Source organism: Xiphophorus maculatus, chromosome 9 (genome assembly GCF_002775205.1).
Source record: "Xiphophorus maculatus strain JP 163 A chromosome 9, X_maculatus-5.0-male, whole genome shotgun sequence".
Lineage (NCBI taxonomy): Eukaryota > Metazoa > Chordata > Actinopteri > Cyprinodontiformes > Poeciliidae > Xiphophorus > Xiphophorus maculatus.
Genome location: NC_036451.1, coordinates 30,983,053 through 31,001,431, shown reverse-complemented (window position 1 = coordinate 31,001,431; position 18,379 = coordinate 30,983,053). Strand labels below are relative to the sequence as shown.

General features: G+C 38.8%; 2 protein-coding genes across 4 annotated transcripts; both read left to right on the top strand.

Annotated features, from left to right (window-relative positions):
• Positions 1-2,339: 2,339 nt before the first annotated feature.
• LOC102218838 (zinc finger protein OZF-like) lies at positions 2,340-17,622 on the top strand. 3 transcript variants are annotated; one of them, XM_023339009.1, is made up of 3 exons: positions 2,340-2,536; positions 13,568-14,363; positions 16,992-17,622. In XM_023339009.1, the coding sequence occupies exons 2-3, from the start codon at positions 13,580-13,582 to the stop codon at positions 17,153-17,155; spliced, it is 948 nt and encodes a 315-aa protein (XP_023194777.1). In that variant the 5' UTR covers positions 2,340-2,536; positions 13,568-13,579; the 3' UTR covers positions 17,156-17,622. The 3 variants fall into 3 exon arrangements, 2 of the variants coding, with proteins under 2 accessions (XP_023194777.1, XP_023194776.1); XR_002753230.1 differs by lacking the exons at positions 13,568-14,363; positions 16,992-17,622 and adding an exon at positions 8,274-8,357; XM_023339008.1 differs by lacking the exon at positions 16,992-17,622 and having other exon boundaries at positions 13,568-15,768.
• Positions 8,295-11,337, top strand: LOC106700309 (oocyte zinc finger protein XlCOF6-like). Its single transcript, XM_023338981.1, has one exon. The coding sequence runs from the start codon at positions 8,471-8,473 to the stop codon at positions 10,754-10,756; it is 2,286 nt and encodes a 761-aa protein (XP_023194749.1). The 5' UTR covers positions 8,295-8,470; the 3' UTR covers positions 10,757-11,337.
• Positions 17,623-18,379: the final 757 nt, after the last annotated feature.

Genomic DNA, 18,379 nt, shown 5'->3' with positions numbered 1-18,379 from the left:
TTTTGTGCGACACCAAGTACGCGCTCATAAAAATGGATCTTTGCTTGGACGTGTCAGCGGACGTCGGCGTTGACCTAACCCTAACCCGCGGACCTCTGGACTGAAGTACCCCTGGGCATATGGGCGTCTTTAGGATGACCCAGTCAAAGTCCAGACCTAAACTGATCGAATCTGTCTCAACATCTGAAAATGCTCTTCATCCTATCTGACTGAGATTGAGATGTTTGGCAAAGAAGAATGGGACAAAATTTCAGTCCCTAGATGTGCAAAACTGGTTGAGACAAACACAAAGTATCGACTCAGGGAGGCTCAATACTTTTGCATAAAGTGGTTTTCAGTTTTTTATTTGTAAAAAAGGTGTGGAACCATGTATAATTTTCTTTTTGCTTCATAATTGTGTACCACTTTGTTTTTGTCTTTCACATTAAATTGCAATAAAATTGATTTATGTTTGTAGTTTCAATGTGACAAAATATGGAAAAGTTCAATGGGTATGAACACTTTTGAAAGCCACTACTTGCTTGTTATCAGGGATTGCTGTAAAGTCAACAACACAAGGCAAGCAATTCTCTGCTGTCGCCCCCTGCTGGTCCAGGAGTGACGCTGCATATCAATGACTCGATGCTCTGCTGGGAAGGTTTTAAGCTACTTTGAATAATTAACTGGGCTTATTGTACTGTTTTAGAACTAGGATCAATTGGAATGTATGTGTGATATTAACCAACTCAACCAGGAAAATGTCAATAAATGAAACTCCTCCCACAGCTTTCCTTGTAGCTCTTCTGTCATTGATCTGATCTGACTGGACAGTAAAAAAATCAGACCACTGATGGACAAATCACTGCTGCAGAATTACAGGCCAATCGATTCAAACGATTGAAAATACTTTGTTTCAATAGTTAGTTGTCTTTTTTAATGATAAACCGTTTTGACGTCTTTCAGTCCAGTTTGTTCTGAGTCCGTTGAGGTCAAAGTGTTTATTGACACCCGCATGAATACACACTGCTGGTATTTACAGTTATTGCTCTGTTTTTCATTCATTTTCAATAATATTTCTGCTTGTAATAACATTGTGCAAGATATTATTATTACTAGTGTTATTAATTTATTTTTTTTCTTAGCACCTTTGGAACTTTTGTGTGAACTTATATATCTGATGCTGCTATTACACCTGAGTTTTCACTTTTTATTGTTATAATAAAGAATATTTCTATTCTATTGTTAAGTTCCCGTCACTTTTTGCCTCCTTTTTTCAGTAATTAATTCAGATCATAACAAATTCAATAATAAATATCATGTAATATAATATACACATTTTATACTGTATTATAGAGTTGTGTATGAAAAGGAGGTTCTAATTCTGTGTTTTTATTTTTAGATTTTGGATAAAACTAGTTTCAATTAGTTCAGATGCTAAACTCAGTATTGAAGTTGCTCAACTTGTGTCACAACAGACAAAAAAACAAAACCGAACAAAAATCTAAAGGCCTCATGTCAGATGTTGTTGCCATGTGGAGTTAACTGTAAATGAGCATTGCTGACATTTTATTGTACCAAAGTAATATTTCTTTTGAACTGTGTATAATATGTAATCCAACTTCCTGTCAGTGAGCGTTACTCAGTGAGTTGTTGTTTTACTCGGTGCATTGTGGGACATGTCCACTGGCTGGTCAGACAAAATGAGCAACAGCTGGACAATCCTTGGCCTGGACAATAAAAGGCCCCAAAATGTCACATTATGTCAGAAGTCATAAAGCCTCAGATGTTATGTCGGAGCCGTTGGCATGTTGGATGCAGGACGCCGTACCGACGGTCCGATAATGGCCCGTTATCGGACCGTCGGCCCTTTAAGAGTTGGTTTCCAACAGACTGCAGATCCTCCTCATCCTCGTCTGACCGCTCAGCACCAGACGGCCACGTCGGCTCGTCCGTCTGAGGATCGGCTCAGACCAGCGACACTCAGCTGATGAGACTATTGGTCTGAACAACAGACGCATCAAACCTCAGACTGTCTGTAACCGCCTACGGGAAGCCAACTGGGTCAGAATCGGATTCCTCAGCCTGACCCCGATCAGGACTGTCGATCCGCTACAAACGGCCGAACCACGATGTCATCGATGCCGATATGAAGATCAGTAATTACTGAAAGTGTATTTTGAATTTCTCTATATATTGCGTAACCCACATGTTCATAAAACTCTTATATTTGACACGGGGCTTTATATTTTTGTTCAGTGTAATATCTGAACAAAATTTGATAGTTGTAGTTGGAGGCGGAACTTAAAGCACATAGTCTGTTTCTGGGTGACATCTCCGTGTGAGACTTCCGGCGGAAGTAACCAGCAAGGCGCTAGCAGCGTTAGCTTCCAGGCTCCATTGTGCCTGTTGTCGGTTAGAAGACGGTTTGTCCGTGTGAGCTGAATATTTCAGAGTCTACAGTGACAATATCTTCGGTTAATCTTCAATCTTCAGCGAGAATCAATCAGACTAACTGCTGAAATATTCAACATCGCAGGAGGAAGAGCTCGACCATCAGGTAACGTTTCCTGCTTTAACTCGGCTTCTGCTTCACACCTTCATTTAACCCGGTTTCTGTTGCATTAATGAATCTGGATTATTTTTGATCAGTCTGAATGTTTAAACAGGAGATTCATTATTTTATGCAAACAAATATTAAATAAAACACAGATTGTGATTCTTGAATCCAGATTAAATGTATTTGGTACATTTTAAAAACAAAGTCTAAAGTGCTGTGTAAAAACAAGACAAATCAAAGATTAGAAATAACATAAAATAAATGCGTAAAATCGAACTAAGACCATGAAAAAAAAGACATAAACGGGACCAAATGCTTTTGAGAATCAGGTTTTTAAAAAGAGGCTTGATGACACGAAGCAAAGACGCCTGACTGATGATCCAAAGTTTAGGATCCAGAACAGGAACAGCTTTGGTTTGATCTAAACTCTTCTGATCAGCTGATCTATCGATCCGAAAGGAGCAAAGTCAGTTCTGGGTTTATAGGAGAACATCAGACCATCCAGCTCTCCCTCTGAAAACCTCCAGAAAAATTATTATTCAACAGGTCACCAAAACTCAATTACTTGTTTGTGCCCCTGCTGTAAAAAAAAAAAAAAGCTATTTAATTTAGTTCATATTTAAAATAAAATCTGTTTTGCAGCTCAGGGACTTTTTGTGTTGATGTTTGAGTTGAAAAAGTTTTGACTCCTTGGTTATTTTATTTTTACTTTATGAAGGATGAGTCTGACTAAGAACTCAAATTATCAAGAAAACTATTTCTTTGCAATCTGTGTTACAATTTTATAAATCTTCCAGGAGCTTTTTAAACACCATGCAGCTTTGTTTGTGACAGCCAACAGAAATGTAAATTTCTTACATGACATATTTCATATTTCCATTTGGCTGCTTCCTGTGGATGACAGAATCTATTTGTAATATTTCTTCTGTTTTGCTCGTTTATATCTCTGGACCTTTCTGTGTTTAACAGATGAATAACAAACAAAATAGTCATAGAATATTATTTATTACTAATTCTACTATTTAGAAGCAAACCCAGTATGAACAGAACATGACATTATAGATATAGTTTTGTAAATATTTTAAGATACTTGTGCTTTGATATAGGTATATTAAAAGTTTTTTTTTGACACCATATATTTTTTAGTTATGAAATTGTATGCTGATTTGAACTGTGGGCTTTTGTATGCTGTTTGTTTTATGGGAACTTAGCATCTTGCTAAAGCTAGTGTGTTTATGACACTATTGTACGCTTATTAATCTGTTCACATTTAATTCAGTATCAAAGTATTTAGAGTAATACTGAATCAAATGGAATCGTGACGTTCTTAACTATCCGCCTTGAATCCAACAACATTCAGCCATTGCAGTTCTCCTTTGTGCAGTAGCTGCGTTTTTATTACAAATATTTGTAAAACTCCATATTCCACTGTCGAAAAAACAGTTTCACAATTGTAATGCTCCCATTGAACAAGAAACATAATTAATATCACACTTGACTAAATTTGTTCACGCGCCACCGTCCTCCTGCCACTTCCTGTTGTCTTTGTCTCGTCTTCGTAACATTTGGTTGTTGTTCACAACTCATGATGCTGGAAAATGTTTCCCTTGCAGCTTTGAGACAAACACAAATTTTGATACAGCTGAGAAACCACTTTGTCCTCAAAATCTTTTTAAATTCCATAAATCAAATAGATTTTTGTAATTCCAATTTTCACAATGGAAACATAGCTAAAGAAGTGGAAAGCTGTTTCCACACTACCAAAATGGCGGCAGAGTACCTGGATGTAGGAAGACGTGGAAACTTTCCGTTGATCCTTTTCTGAACTTCACCTAAAAAAACACCCGAGATAACGGGAACAGGATGAGAGGTGAATGGTTTTAACTGAACAACCTGAGTGCAGCCTGAGAGGAACAACTGAAACCAGTTCAGAGATGTATTTACAATACCAAGAGAGGATAGTCTGTCAAGGAGGATGTTATGAGAGATTGTGTCAAAGGCCGCAGTCAGACCAAGCAAAAGGAGTTTGGATAATAAACCAGAGTCACCAGCAAGGAGGAGGTCATTGGTAACTTTAAGAAGTGCTGATTCGGTACTGTGGACGGAAACCAGATTGGAATTGTTCATATAAATTATTGCTGGATAGATGAGAATGAAGTCGAACAGCAACTGCTCTTTCAAGAATTTTAGACATGAATGGAAGATTTGAGATGGGATGAAAATTATTGAGATCATTGGGATCTAGACCAGGTTTCTGAAGTATTTGGGTTATAGCAGCTGGTCAGAGGATCAACACCAGAGAAAGGGAAGAATATATGATGTCAGTGATGACGGAGAGGAGATGGAGCTTTAACAAGAACTGGTGGAGGAGGATCTAAATGATGAGTTGAAGATTTTGATTTTTGAATTAATTTGGTGACGTCATCGACTGAGGACCATAAATGAATTAGTAGGGACATCTGGAACAGATGATATTTGGGTAAGAGTTGGTGGATATGTGCTATCTTACAAGAGAAAAATGATACCAAAGTGTTACAAAAATCAGAGGAATACAGGTGGGAGAGAATCTAGTGGTTTGGTAATGTTTGCAAGTACAGAAAATAAGGCTTTGGAGTTACCCTTACTAGAACTGGGAATAAGAAAAGTGGAATAAAATATTGATTTAGCTGTAGAAATTGAATCTTTGTAGTGAAGAATATGATTGGAATCCATGTCTTTGTGCACAGTGAGTCGACGTCCTTTTACTGAGTGGAAGTAAACCAAGGTGCAGTATGAGTGAATGAGACAGATCTGGTTTAAAGTGGAGGAAGATTGTTTAGGAGGCCATGGAGGCTTTTGTTGTGTGCAGCAATTATTAAGTATTTAATTAGTAATTAGTAATTAATCCACTTTGCAGTCAGTGGGTAATATCTCCTGTGCAACAAATTAAACAAGGTGGCAATTTTAGTGGGAGTTGGCCCAGAGAGATGGCATACAGTTCCTTCAAATGAATGACAGACAGGAACAGTTACAGGCCCTGCCCTCTACTTCTCGCGGTAGATTATTGCTAAACCTCCCCTTCTGCCAGAAAAACGAGGTTGAGTGATGTAAACAAACCCTGGAGGAGTAGCGTCGTTGAGTGGTGCAAAGTCGTTCGGATGTTGCCACATTTCAGTTAAGCACAGAAAATCTTTCGGTCAGAGATTATATCCTGCACAAGATACCCTTTACTCATGAGCAAGTGGATGTTGAAGAGACCGAAGTTGATGTTTTTATTGTGATTGACAACCGCAATAGCTGACCGAGCCAGTTGGGCAAACACACTGTACTCAACGCAGTGACCGGTGTTCCTAGGTGGACGACAAACAGCAGACCAGGTAGATTTAATGGAGTTATGTACGTCACAGCAGAAAATCCAGCAAGAGCCTTGATGGGTGTATTTCTGACAGGGCAGGTGGAAAATCTCCTGGTGTTAGGAGCCGAGCTGATAGTGGTGATCCATGCAGATGTAAGCAGATCTTTAAAAACTCCGTGGCAGAGTACTGGAGGAGTGCTGTCCTTATTCAGGGTTTTAAGAAAAGTATGTCTGTAAAAGAAAACAAGAATCTTATTGTCAGAGATTTCTGCATTCCTCTTGACTTTTGCTCTACATTTGTAACTCACCTGAGTGCCTGAACCAAATCCCACTTCCTTTAATTTCCGGTTTGAATGCTGCTGCTTCACTGTGGCTGCATCTGTTCACTAAAACAACCTGACAGAAACACACTTTCATTGACCTCTGCATTAAATTCAATACCCAATGGTTATTATGATCATGAATAAATACTAGTTGCACTATAGCATATTTCTCAGTCAGCTCATGACTCCATGCTGGTCATAGTTCTGATCAGTACCAGCTAGTTACTAAATCAGGTGGTAGTGCGAACCCAAAGCGGCGTTATGTGGCGAGCGAGCCAGGAGTCGTGGTTTGTGAATGAAGAACAGGACCGTTAAAAAATAAAAAATGGGTGTAATAATGGATGTTTTCACTCAGTCAGGGATAAATGTGATAATCACTGGTGCTGATAAAGAGTTAAGGGACAATGAAACACTTTGTATGTTAATGATCCAAATAGTTCTTTCTACAAATCCGGGCTGTCAAGTTTGAATAAATAAGTGAATGATTCATTCACATTTCAGTACAGTCCATCCAAAGAACAAAAAACAAAGAAACATTTAAGACATTGGTAGACAGGTGCAGCCCTGGGGGTGACACCTTTTCATTAGATGAGAATAACCACATTAAGGAAAAATCATATCTCACACTGTTTTCTATTTGACACATAGTAGGGTTGCACAAAACCATGACAGCAATAAATAGACAACATAAGGAGAGGAGGCAGTGAAGGCGGTGAGGTGTGTTTATAACCATACAGTGTGTGGATTTGTAAATAAGTCTGAACACTGTCCCCCCCCACCATTGTCTTTGATAATTGATGGATCATCAGGGGCCTCAGTAGATCCCTGATTCAAGTCCACAGATGTCAAGTAGTGACGGCTTTCTCAATGGTGAAATCCAAACAGCCAAATAAGTGGTCAGTCCAACCGAACCAGCAAGTCAAGGTCGATTCCATCTCACTAGCAAGTTCCAGGGGCCGCAGCTGTCCTGCAACTCTCAGCAAGAATTCAGCATCCGAGTCTGCAGCACATTCCTTCAGACAGCGGCCTCTCAATGCCCAGAACGGCTGCCTGTGTTTTCTGGATTTCACGATATGCCAGGTAAACGCCAACTCCAAAAAGCAGAAATCCTGTTATTAAAAGTTCCAGTTGTGTTCACATCTTCAACATCCTCAACCAACAGTAAGGACAGATGCACTACCTTCCACTTGCCCAGGAATCCAAAGTGTATTGAACTGCAAACGTCCTGCCAGGGCATCCAGTGATTGGTAGGAGCGGAGCAGGGTGGAGCTGTATGCGCTCCATGCTTACTCAATAGTAGATTAACACAACTTTATTGCTCATTCTGTTTTGGCTTTCTCTGTGTATGTATTTTAGGCTTATTAAATGCAGATGAAGCAAATAACTTTGACCTGGCCTGAGTTTCGGGATGTGGCTCAGGCTATAGATCTAAACTCTAGCTAAAGTCACATCCTTTAATGAGTAATTTGATAAAGCATTTAAAAACTGAACAATGTACGTTATGCACTATTTATGATTTAAGACATTCAGAGGGACTGTAGGCTTAAAAAGAAGAATGGCTGACCTGTTCTAAATAAGATGCATTTGTTTTCAAAACTTATTGTGAGATCTATGTAAGAGTATCTAGTTTATTTACTTTGGATCAACATTATTAGCTTTTTCTTCTTTTGCTCTTTTGGTTTGTATTTCCTTTTAAATCCTGTAAAAGACTTTGTATTGCCTTGTTGCTGAAAATGTGCTATAGAAATAAAATTACCTTTACCACCTTCTTAACTACTGTATTTCAGAACTCATATTGGCAAAACAAAGTACTTGTTCTGGTAAAAAATGGAATTGAGAAAACCCGAGTATCAGTAGTTGCCTTTAGGTTGTGTCGTGTCTAAAGACTGTAGAGAAACCTCGGTCTGCCTTAGTGTTTGCATAAAAAACTCAGTTAAACGGTGAGCTCCACCTGTCGCTTGCATATGCAACATGTTGATGATCTGCAGCTGTAAAGCTTCTGGTGTAGCAACTGGTCAATGGAAGATGAACACAGAAAATAAGCTAAAATTAATATTACATTTTCTGTTCTTTTTTTCAGATTTCCCACACCATTATTTTTTTTATTAAGCTAGATGTTGCTCATTGTTTTGTCTTCTACAAACAAGAGATCTCTGTTCTGGAAAAGAGGGAAACAGAATCTTTAAAAACCAAAGGGAGAGCCAATGAACCAGAACTTGGACACATAGAGTATGGATCTGAACCTTTGCTGAATGAAGACCAGATTGTACTAAAGAGATGGATATTATAATGGGGACAGATTCTGGACCTCTTGAAATAAAAGAAGAACCAGAGGAACTAGAACCGCAACAAGTTAAAGAAGATTATGATCAATCAGGACTTCAGCACATGGTAAAAATTGAGATTAAAGACATCAATCAGGAGGAAAACCAGGATGTACTGAAGCAGGAGACGGATACCTTAATGGGAGGAGACTCTGCACCTGTTGAACTCAAAGAGGAACCAGGAGAACTGAAACCTAGACAAGTGAAGGAAGAGGAGCATGGATCAGGACCTCAGCAGATGGCAGAGAAAGAGGCTGAAAGCATCAGTCAGGATGAATACCAGGACATACTAAAGCAGGAGACTGATAATTTAGTCCTAGAGGCTTTTGATAATGATACAGACCAACAACAACCACCAGACGTAATTGCAAACCAAATCTTCTTACAGAACTTCTCTAAAGTAGAACTTCAGGAAATAAAGACTCATGAAGCTTCAGGATCCAGTAAAGATGATTGGCAACAGAAAATGGCTCAGAAAACCAAAGGACAAAGTGATGATGCAGAGAAAGGGATGAAGGGCAGGAAAATTCAGAATGGTAAACAATGTAAAGTTTGTGGAAAATTTTTTAAATGTAATAGTGATTTAACAGTTCACATGAGAACTCACACAGGCGAGAAGCCTTTCTTATGTAAAACCTGTGGGAAATGTTTCAATCACAAACATAATTTGAATACCCACATGAGAACTCACACTAGTGAAAAGCCTTTCTCATGTAAAACCTGTGGAAAAGGTTTTAATCAAAAAATTAGTTGGAAATGCCACATGAGAACTCACACAGGTGAGAAGCCTTTCTCATGTCTAACCTGTGGGAAATGTTTCAATCACAAACATAATTTGAATAGCCACATGAGTAGTCACACAGGTGAGAAGCCTTTCTCATGTCTAACCTGTGGAAAATGTTTCATTCAGAAGTTTAGTTTGACCATTCACATGAGAACTCACACGGGTGAGAAGCCGTTCTCATGTATAACCTGTGGAAAATGTTTCCGTCACAAACATGATTTGAATCGCCACATGACGACTCACACAGGTGAGAAGAAGCCTTTCTCTTGTTCAATCTGTGGAAAAGGTTTGGTTCAGAAACGTAATTTGAGTGTTCACATGAGAACGCACACAGGTGAGAAACCTTTCTCATGTATAACCTGTGGAAAAAGTTTCATCCAAAAACGTAGTTTAAATAGTCACATGATAACTCACAGAAGTGAGAAGCTCTTCTCATGTATAATTTGTGGAAAGGGTTTCAATAAAAAATCAAATTTTACCTGCCACATGAGAATTCATACAGGTGAGAAGCCTTTCTTATGTCTAACCTGTGGTAAAGGTTTTAATCAAAAACGATTTTTGAGTACCCACATAACAACTCACACAGGTGAGAAGCCTTTCTCATGTCTAATGTGTGGAAAAGGTTTTATGCAAAAACATAGTTTGAATAGCCACATGAGAAATCACACAGGTGAAAAGCCTTTCTCATGTTTAACTTGTGGAAAAAGCTTCATTCAAAAACGTAGTTTGACAAGCCACGTGAGATATCACACAGGTGAGAAGTCTTTCTCATGTGGAACTTGTGGAAAAAGTTTTAATAAAAAATCTACTTTTACTAGCCACATGATAACTCACACAGGTGAGAAGCCTTTCTCATGTTTTACTTGTGGAAAAAGTTTCATTCAAAAACGTAGCTTGACTAGACACACAAGAACTCACACAGGGGAAAAGCCTTTCTCATGTATAATCTGTGGAAAGGGTTTCTATAAAAAATATAGTTTCACTTACCACATGAGGATTCATACAGGTGAGAAGCCCTTCTCATGTAAGACCTGTGGAAAAGGTTTTAATCAAAAAAGATTTCTGAATACCCACATGCTAGCTCACACAGGTGAGAAGCCCTTCTCATGTCTAACCTGTGGAAAAAGTTTCATTCAAAAACGTAGTTTGACTAGCCACATGAGAACTCATACGGGGGAAAAACCTTTCTCGTGTATGACCTGTGGGAAAAATTTCCTTCAAAAACGTAGTATGACTAACCACATGAGAATTCACACAGGTGAGAAGCCGTTTTCATGTATAACCTGTGGGAAAGGTTTCCTTCAAAAATGTAGTTTGACGTGCCACATGAGATCTCACACAGGTGAGAAGCCTTTCATATGCGGCACTTGTGGAAAAGGTTACAGTCGTAAACATAGTTTGATTAAGCATCTTACAACTCACAAAATAGAATCCTTTCCCATTTCATACGTGTAAGAAAGGTCTCTGTATTTTACCTACTCAAACTTGTAAAAATGTAATTAGAAACTGTTTAAAATTACCCATACAAGTCAGAAGGCTTTATTGTTATTAATGTTGCTGCTGAACTCAAAGACATTTAAATTCTCCTACATTTGTGCAAATCTTTGAATAATTAAACCTACTTTTGCAGATAAATATTATAACTTTTGAGGTCTGTGCTCAGATTTTCAGACTTTCTGGTGCTCTCACATTGTTTAGACCTGGCATGTACTCAACAGTGGGATGTTTATCTACAAGGCAGATCGAAGTTGAAACTCTTACTGTCAAATGATTTTTTTTGTATTTGACATTTTGTGAAAGGTCTTTAAATAAATATACATATTGTTGTCTTCTACTCTTTATTCTCAAGCGGGTTTTTTTCTTAAAAATATGTTAATGGGAATATCAAAGTTTGTTGCTTTTGGTATTCTTTTTAGTAGTCTGTTGTTCCTGTAGTAGTTCGTCAGTTTCTTTCAGAAGGGATGTTCAGGAAAAATAACTCCATAAAGATTAATGTCTAGTTATGTGATGGTTTGTAATAAATTGCCATAACAGTTTTGCTTTGTCTGTTTTTTTTTCACAGATTGTATTGAAATGATGCATGATGTAAAATCAATGATATGGAATAAAAAGAATAATAAAAGGAGACATTTCTCTGTATTTAATCAGTGACAACTAGGCCTGTGACGATAACAAATTTTGCTCAACGATTAATTGTCTCAAAAAATTATTGTGATAAACGATAATATTGTTTGAAGACCTTTTTACACTGATTTAATGGAAATGACATAATAATGATGTGATTTCCTGCCAAAGATAGATACACTTTATTTTCAAAAGAATATTTAACACTGGAACTGATAAACAAAATAAATAAAACAACCAAAAATAAAATGGATTCTCAGTCTCCATTAACAAAAAATGTACTTGAAAAAAACTAAACTACATAAAGCCAAAGTGGAAATAAATACTGCATTCAACCAAAAGAGTGCAGATTATGAAGTCTGTATATTATGTTGCCCTTCAGTAATAATTAGATTTAAATAGAGAAGATGGGCACATCGACTACCTGATGCAATAGTTCACACTACATGATTTTTTGCTCCTATTTTTCCCCTTAAGACAATCTTAGATCGTTGGTCTTTCTAAGATTGTGTGGTGTGTTACGGTAGATCGTCGTTGCAGCTCCAATCCAAATCAGGGGTTTTCCCCACTGGGAGCTTTAAGACACCTGTTGAATGTGACAGGTAGCCAATCAGAAAGCGCAGATTCTCCTCCGTGTTTTCTGAGGGGAAATTACGGAGGGGAATCCCAAACAGCTGACACGGCGCAACCCGAAGTCCAGCGGACATTGGAGATGATATGTGGAAACAACATTAATGTTTATTCAACATTTTGTGCAGAGAATATAGAAATGACAAGAGGAGGAGTTGGAGCCAAATTGCTACCGCAGTTGATAAACCTGGTAACTTTTCAGCTGTTCTTCGTTAACGTGACATAAATAGGTTGTAATGATTTTCATTCAGTCAGGACTTTACGCTGACACTAGCAACATGCATTGCAGGTAGATTGTAGTAAAGCATTGATTAATGCCTGGTTTTAAAATTAGTTCACTGGACTTGTAGCCATTATTTTGTGCCCATTGTTGGACACCACACGGCAGGAACGAACCCGATCGAACCGTTATACCTAGGATTTCTGTCGGCTAATGTTTGGTCTGTCAGGTTTTGAAAATGGGCCGACAATCGGCCGACAGCTCTAAGATCGTGTCTCTGCGCTGGGCTTTACACTGAGGATATGAGGTCAGAGGTCAGTGGAGAGCACCGGAGTTGAGCCTTTTTTCATTCAGTGTCATCAACAGAAAGAGGAAAAGGTCAGAAGAGACGATAATGCCGATAATTAAAATGAGGTTGATAGTTTTAATTTATCGTACGATTAATTGATTTATCGTTCATCGCGATTAAAATGAACCAACATGCCTGTTGGTGGTGCAGGGATATGGCAGGTGACTAAATCCTCAATCTAGAGCCAAAAAACCCTTTAAAAATGAATTAAATCTGTTGTGTGGATTAATGCTGGACTAAATTATATTAATGTTCATCAAAAGATCAGTCTGACTATCAATTCAATACTAAACTCAGTCAAAGTTAGACCAGGGTTCCATCAAAGTCCACAGACTGAATATGAATATGAATCTGCGTTTGCATGACCTTCAACCTTCTCGATTATTTGCTGGGAAAATTTAAATCAAACTACCAAAAAAATCACTATGATAAAAAATACAATTATTTATCTGAAAAGTAACAGCTCTCATCATCTTTCCAAGTGTCCTTGTTCATCTGCTCCAGGTTGTTACCTTAATGCTGAGTTCACTTTGACTCTAGAGCAGGGGTGGGCAACTCCAGGCCTCGAGGGCCGGTCTCCTGCAACTTTTAGATGCATCTCTACTTCAGCACACCTGAGTCAAATAATGAGGTCATTAGCAGGACTCTGGAGAACCTGACTGCACTTAGGAGGTGATTCAGTTATTGGATTCAAGTGTGTTGGACCAGGGAGACATCTAAGATTTGCAGGACACCGGCCCTCGAGGACCAGGATTGCCCACCCCTGCTCTAGAGACAGCACCTGTAGAAAATTTGAATCTTTATTATCAGTGAGCTCCTGCAATCAGTTGCATCTTGAAAATGTTTTCAGCTGTGATGCTCCTTTTCTTGGTCAATAAAAGATGGACAGAGAATCAACTAAGCTAAAATTTTAATATTCCATTTTCTGTTTTCATTTTTTCAGATTTGACACATTATGTCTGTTATCAAGCAAGATGCTCTTGCTCATCATTTTATCCTCAACCAACAAGACATCTCTTTTCTGAACCAGAGGGAATCTCTGAAAACCAAAGGGAGAGCAGAGGAACCAGAGCATGACTCAGAACCAGACCTTACTGCACCAAAGCTAGAGATGGAAAACGCAATAGGAAGAGATTCTGCATCTCTTGAAATCAAAGAAGAGCCAGAGGAACTAGAACTGCAACAAATGAAGGAAGAAGATTATCAATTAGGATCTCTGCAGATTGTAAAGATTGAGGTTGAAGACATCAGTCAGGATGAAAACCAGGATGTAGTGGACCAAGAGATGGATAATTCTGTATCTCACAAAATCAAAGAGGAATCATTAGAACTAGAACTTAAACAAATAAAGGAGCAGGAAGATGGATCAGGACTTGAGCAGATGGCAAACATTGAGGCTGATGGTATCAGTCAGGATGAAGACCAGGAAGTCCCAAAGGAGGAGATTGAGATCTTAATCCTAAAGCTTTCTGATGATGAAACAAACCGCCAACAACCGGAGCTCAATGGAACCCAAATCATCTTCCAGAACATCCCTGAAGCAGATCATCACCAGGGAATAAAGACTAACGAAGCCTCGGGATCCCACAGAGATAAACAGAAGACCAGAAGTGAAAATGAAGAGCAAAGGATGAAGGGCAAGAAAATTCAGAAGGATAAAACATTGAAACAGTGCAAAGTGTGTCATAAAAGTTTCAAATTCAACTGTGGATTAACAGTTCACATGAGAACTCACACAGGTGAGAAGCCTTTCTCATGTATAATCTGTGGAAAGTCTTTTAATCAAAAGGGTAATTTGATTAGCCACATGAGAACTCACACAGGTGAGAAGCCTTTCTCATGTCTAACCTGTGGGAAAAGTTTCAATCAAAAACATATTTTGAATTGCCATATGAGAACTCACACAGGTGAGAAGCCTTTCTCATGTAAAACTTGCGGGAAATGTTTCAGGCACAAAAATGATTTGAATAGCCACATGAGAATTCACACAAGTGAGAAGCCTTTCTCATGTTTAACCTGTGGAAAGGGTTTCAATACAAAGCGTAATTTGACTAACCACATGACAAATCATACAGGTGAGAAGCCTTTTTCTTGTATAACCTGTGGAAAAAGTTTCAATCAAAAAGGACACTTAAATAGGCACTTGAGAACTCACACGGGTGAGAAGCCTTTTCCATGTATGACGTGTGGAAAATGTTTCAATCAAAGAGGAAGTTTGACAAGCCACATGAGAACTCACACAGGTGAGAAACCTTTTTCATGTGTAATTTGTGGAAAGGGTTTCAATGCGAAACGTAATTTGACTAACCACATAAGGAATCATACAGGTGAGAAGCCTTTCTCATGTGGAACCTGTGGCAAAGGTTTCAGTCATAAAAAAAGTTTGACTAACCATGTTATAATTCACACAAAATAGAATCCTTTAAAGTCATGCAAAGTCATGTGACCGGGCGAAGAATGTAGCTTGTTAACCGTAGCTCCACACTTTTCCCTGATGTACCTTTGTTTTTCCACATATGTGATCTTTTGGTTGACATGTTTACCAAGTAGAAAGGGATGATGACATCGTCACAGAACCAATCTGTCAAACAAGCTGAAAAACAAATGAATGTCCGCTCTGTTGACAGTGAAGAAACTATTAACCTAGTTGAGCTAGCAGTAGCAGAAGCCAGAACTACGACAGTGGAAGACGTGGTTGCCCAACTTTCAGCCAAAACACAAGCCACAGTGACGGAGCAGATCGCTGAAAATCTGACTGAGATGAAACCATCTGAGCAGACACCTCAGAGTGTTTAGAAACCACCAAAAGCTGCCTAACAGATGCAGATAGCCACCTCTCTACATTGGTGGGCAAGCTAGCAACACTGTGCACCACACGGAGGAAAAAGTAGCTGATTTGGTGGAGAGGTTGGCCAGAGACTACATAAAGATAAATGGGATTCCAAAAACCCCTCAAAACAGCTAACCGTCTCGCCTGTTTGCTCAATGCTGTCCTGAAGTGGTTCCTGCCATCAGTTGAAATTGTGCAAATCGGTCCAACGGGGAAAAATTCCAACCGTAAGCCAATTCTGTGTATACTTCTGCTGACATTTACTGACAGAGATGGGTCCAATGTTTGGAGGTAAACCAGACTCATTAGGTGCTGTTTGCTATGTCGATATATATATATATATATATATATATATATATATATATAAAGAATGTTCTGCCCTTTATTGACCTCTACTTCCATAGTGACAGGACTGTCTATTGGAAAGGGAACGCTCCTCTATGTAGAGGAAACCGCGACCACCAGCCTGTCCAATTTAAATTCATACTCAGAATGTATTTCACCCTCAAGAATGGAATCGGTTTGAAAATGATCGCATTTCCTAATTATGACTTAAGCACACTTAATTATTATTAATGAATATTGATTGTATAATCGTTGTATTTGGGTTGTGCCAATGTTTTTGTAAACCTTTTCCATGACGATGAGACAACAAAAATGACATGAGTAAGACGTCGGAGTTTTTTTTACCCCTCCAGGGTATTTTGGTGGCTCTAGTGTCCCTTATATGACAGCAGGCTGACAGGAAACGGGGAAGGAGAGGGGGGAAGACATGCGGCAAATGTCGTCGGGTCCGGGAGTCGAACCCGCGACGAGGACTCAAGGCCTCCAAATATGGGTGGCGCTAACCGCTACGCCACCACGGCACGCCCAAGATGTCGGAGTTTTAATTGACACAAAACTGTTTGTGTTCCTCTCAGACATCCAACATGTTTGATATTTCTGCCTATCATAATCTGCCAGTCAAAGCTGAAGCGCATCAGTAATACTGCTCCATCCTGTTTGGCTGAAGCATGATACTATGACTGATTCACTTTTCTCTTTTACTCTTACTAAAATACTGTGGTTTGATTCTTGAGTTAACATTTTTATGTTGAATAGGTTTGATTTATGGTAACATATTCCATGAAGAATGTTTCTGCAAGAATGCAATATGAAATTTGTTATGGACACTGTGTAGATTTTCATCCTACTGGTTGAAATATTCTGTTATTGTTGAAGGCAAGATCAGAAAAATAGACATTTATAAAGTTAAATCTGTTTGTGTATGAATTGTATTTTCAGACAATAACTTTATGCCACAACTGGGCAAAAACAAAATTCCTTTTGTGTTATTTCAAGTGAATTGATGAAAAGGTATTTACATTTTACATATAATTATGTTGACCAGATTGTAGATTTAGTTGACTAAATTGTATTAAACATGGTTGACTACAACAATTTCTTTTGGCTAAATGTAAATAAAAATTTGCCGTAGAAACTAACACTGCATTGTGTCGATTTTGGTAAATGTCTGATCCACATGTGGCTGATGGAGGTGTGGAGCTGAGGAGCGGTGAGTGTGCAGAAGGGCGAACAGCTGAGGCAGATGAAGGAAGAGGAAGAGCAGCCATGAGAAGAGAAACTGGATCTTCACTGAGAGTTTGTAGAAGACTGAAGGAAGCCAGGGAGCTGCACAGAGGGTGGGATCCAGACTGGTAACCTTTAAAGCACCCATTCTTAACCAGAGGGCCTGCATTTTGGCCTCCAGCGCCACCTAGTGGTCTGCAAGAAACTCCCAGGTTTTTACCAGCAGGTCGCTGTGTAGTGAAGTTTACAGAAACCAGAGATTTTACCATCACAATTCAGGTGCTGAGTTACAATACAAGTTTCCACCACTTGGTGGCAGTGATGTGCTGTCAGTTGTTTAATATGCTCTAATGAGCAGAAGAAGAAACCTGGCAGTACTGGAGACATTTTAATGTGAAAATACTTCCGTCTCCAGCGCTGAGAGCTGAAGCTCCTCTTCCCATTAACAACCAGTGTATCCAGTGGATCAGGATTGTCCTTAATGGCTTCAACAAACCAAAACCTGAAAAACTCAGAGCTGCTGGAGGCTCTGCAGGCGAGCCGTCAGCCACCGGATCCGGACCGGATCTGATGGTTCCGACAGGAACAAGAGTCTCATGAGGAGAAAAATTAAAATTTTTCTCCTCAGAGCCACAGTCGCCAGGGGGCGACTGTGGCTCTTTGGTAGAGTAGTCGTCTTGCGATCGGAAGGTTGTAGGTTCGATTCCAGCTTCCTCCTGCCACATGTCGATGTGCCTCTGGGCAAGGCACTTAACCCCAAATTGCCTACCGATCTGCGTATCGGTGTATAATTGTGTGCGTGTTTGTGAGTGCGACTGGGTGAATGTGACTCTAGTGTAAAGCGCTTTGAGTGGTCAAAAATGACTGGAAAAGCGCTATATAAGTTCAGTCCATTTACCATTTTAAAATAAAACGTCTTAGTTCACCGAAAGATAAACTGTTGTGACTCTTTGTTTGTCATGTTGTAGTTTTAAATGACTTTGGAGATTATAAAGCTATATTTTTATTTGCATTTTAAATTATTTTTACAATACATTTAATTTGAGTTATTTATTTTAATGTATTTATTTTTGAGAACATAATTGAATTTAATGCCACACAGCACATTACAGCCACTGCAGATAGAAAAAGGACTTTTCTGCCAAAAACAGACATTTTGTAGAAAAAACAACATTTACGAACTCAGTCAAAAGCTTTCTAGAAAACAAAAGTCAGCATTTTAAATGTTAAACAATTTCAACTTTTCAAATACAAACGTTCAGGTTTTTTCTAGAACTTTTCATCTCAGAATTTCTGAATTTTTTGGTAGAAGTATACTCTTCCTTTAACCCTTCCTAAAGATTTTTATTTCCATCC

What these genes read in the sequence shown, in the direction of transcription:
- LOC106700309 (XM_023338981.1), top strand. Translation starts at nt 8,471, where the DNA reads ATGGATATTATAATGGGGACAGATTCTGGACCTCTTGAAATAAAAGAA.
- LOC102218838 (XM_023339008.1), top strand. Translation starts at nt 13,580, where the DNA reads ATGTCTGTTATCAAGCAAGATGCTCTTGCTCATCATTTTATCCTCAAC.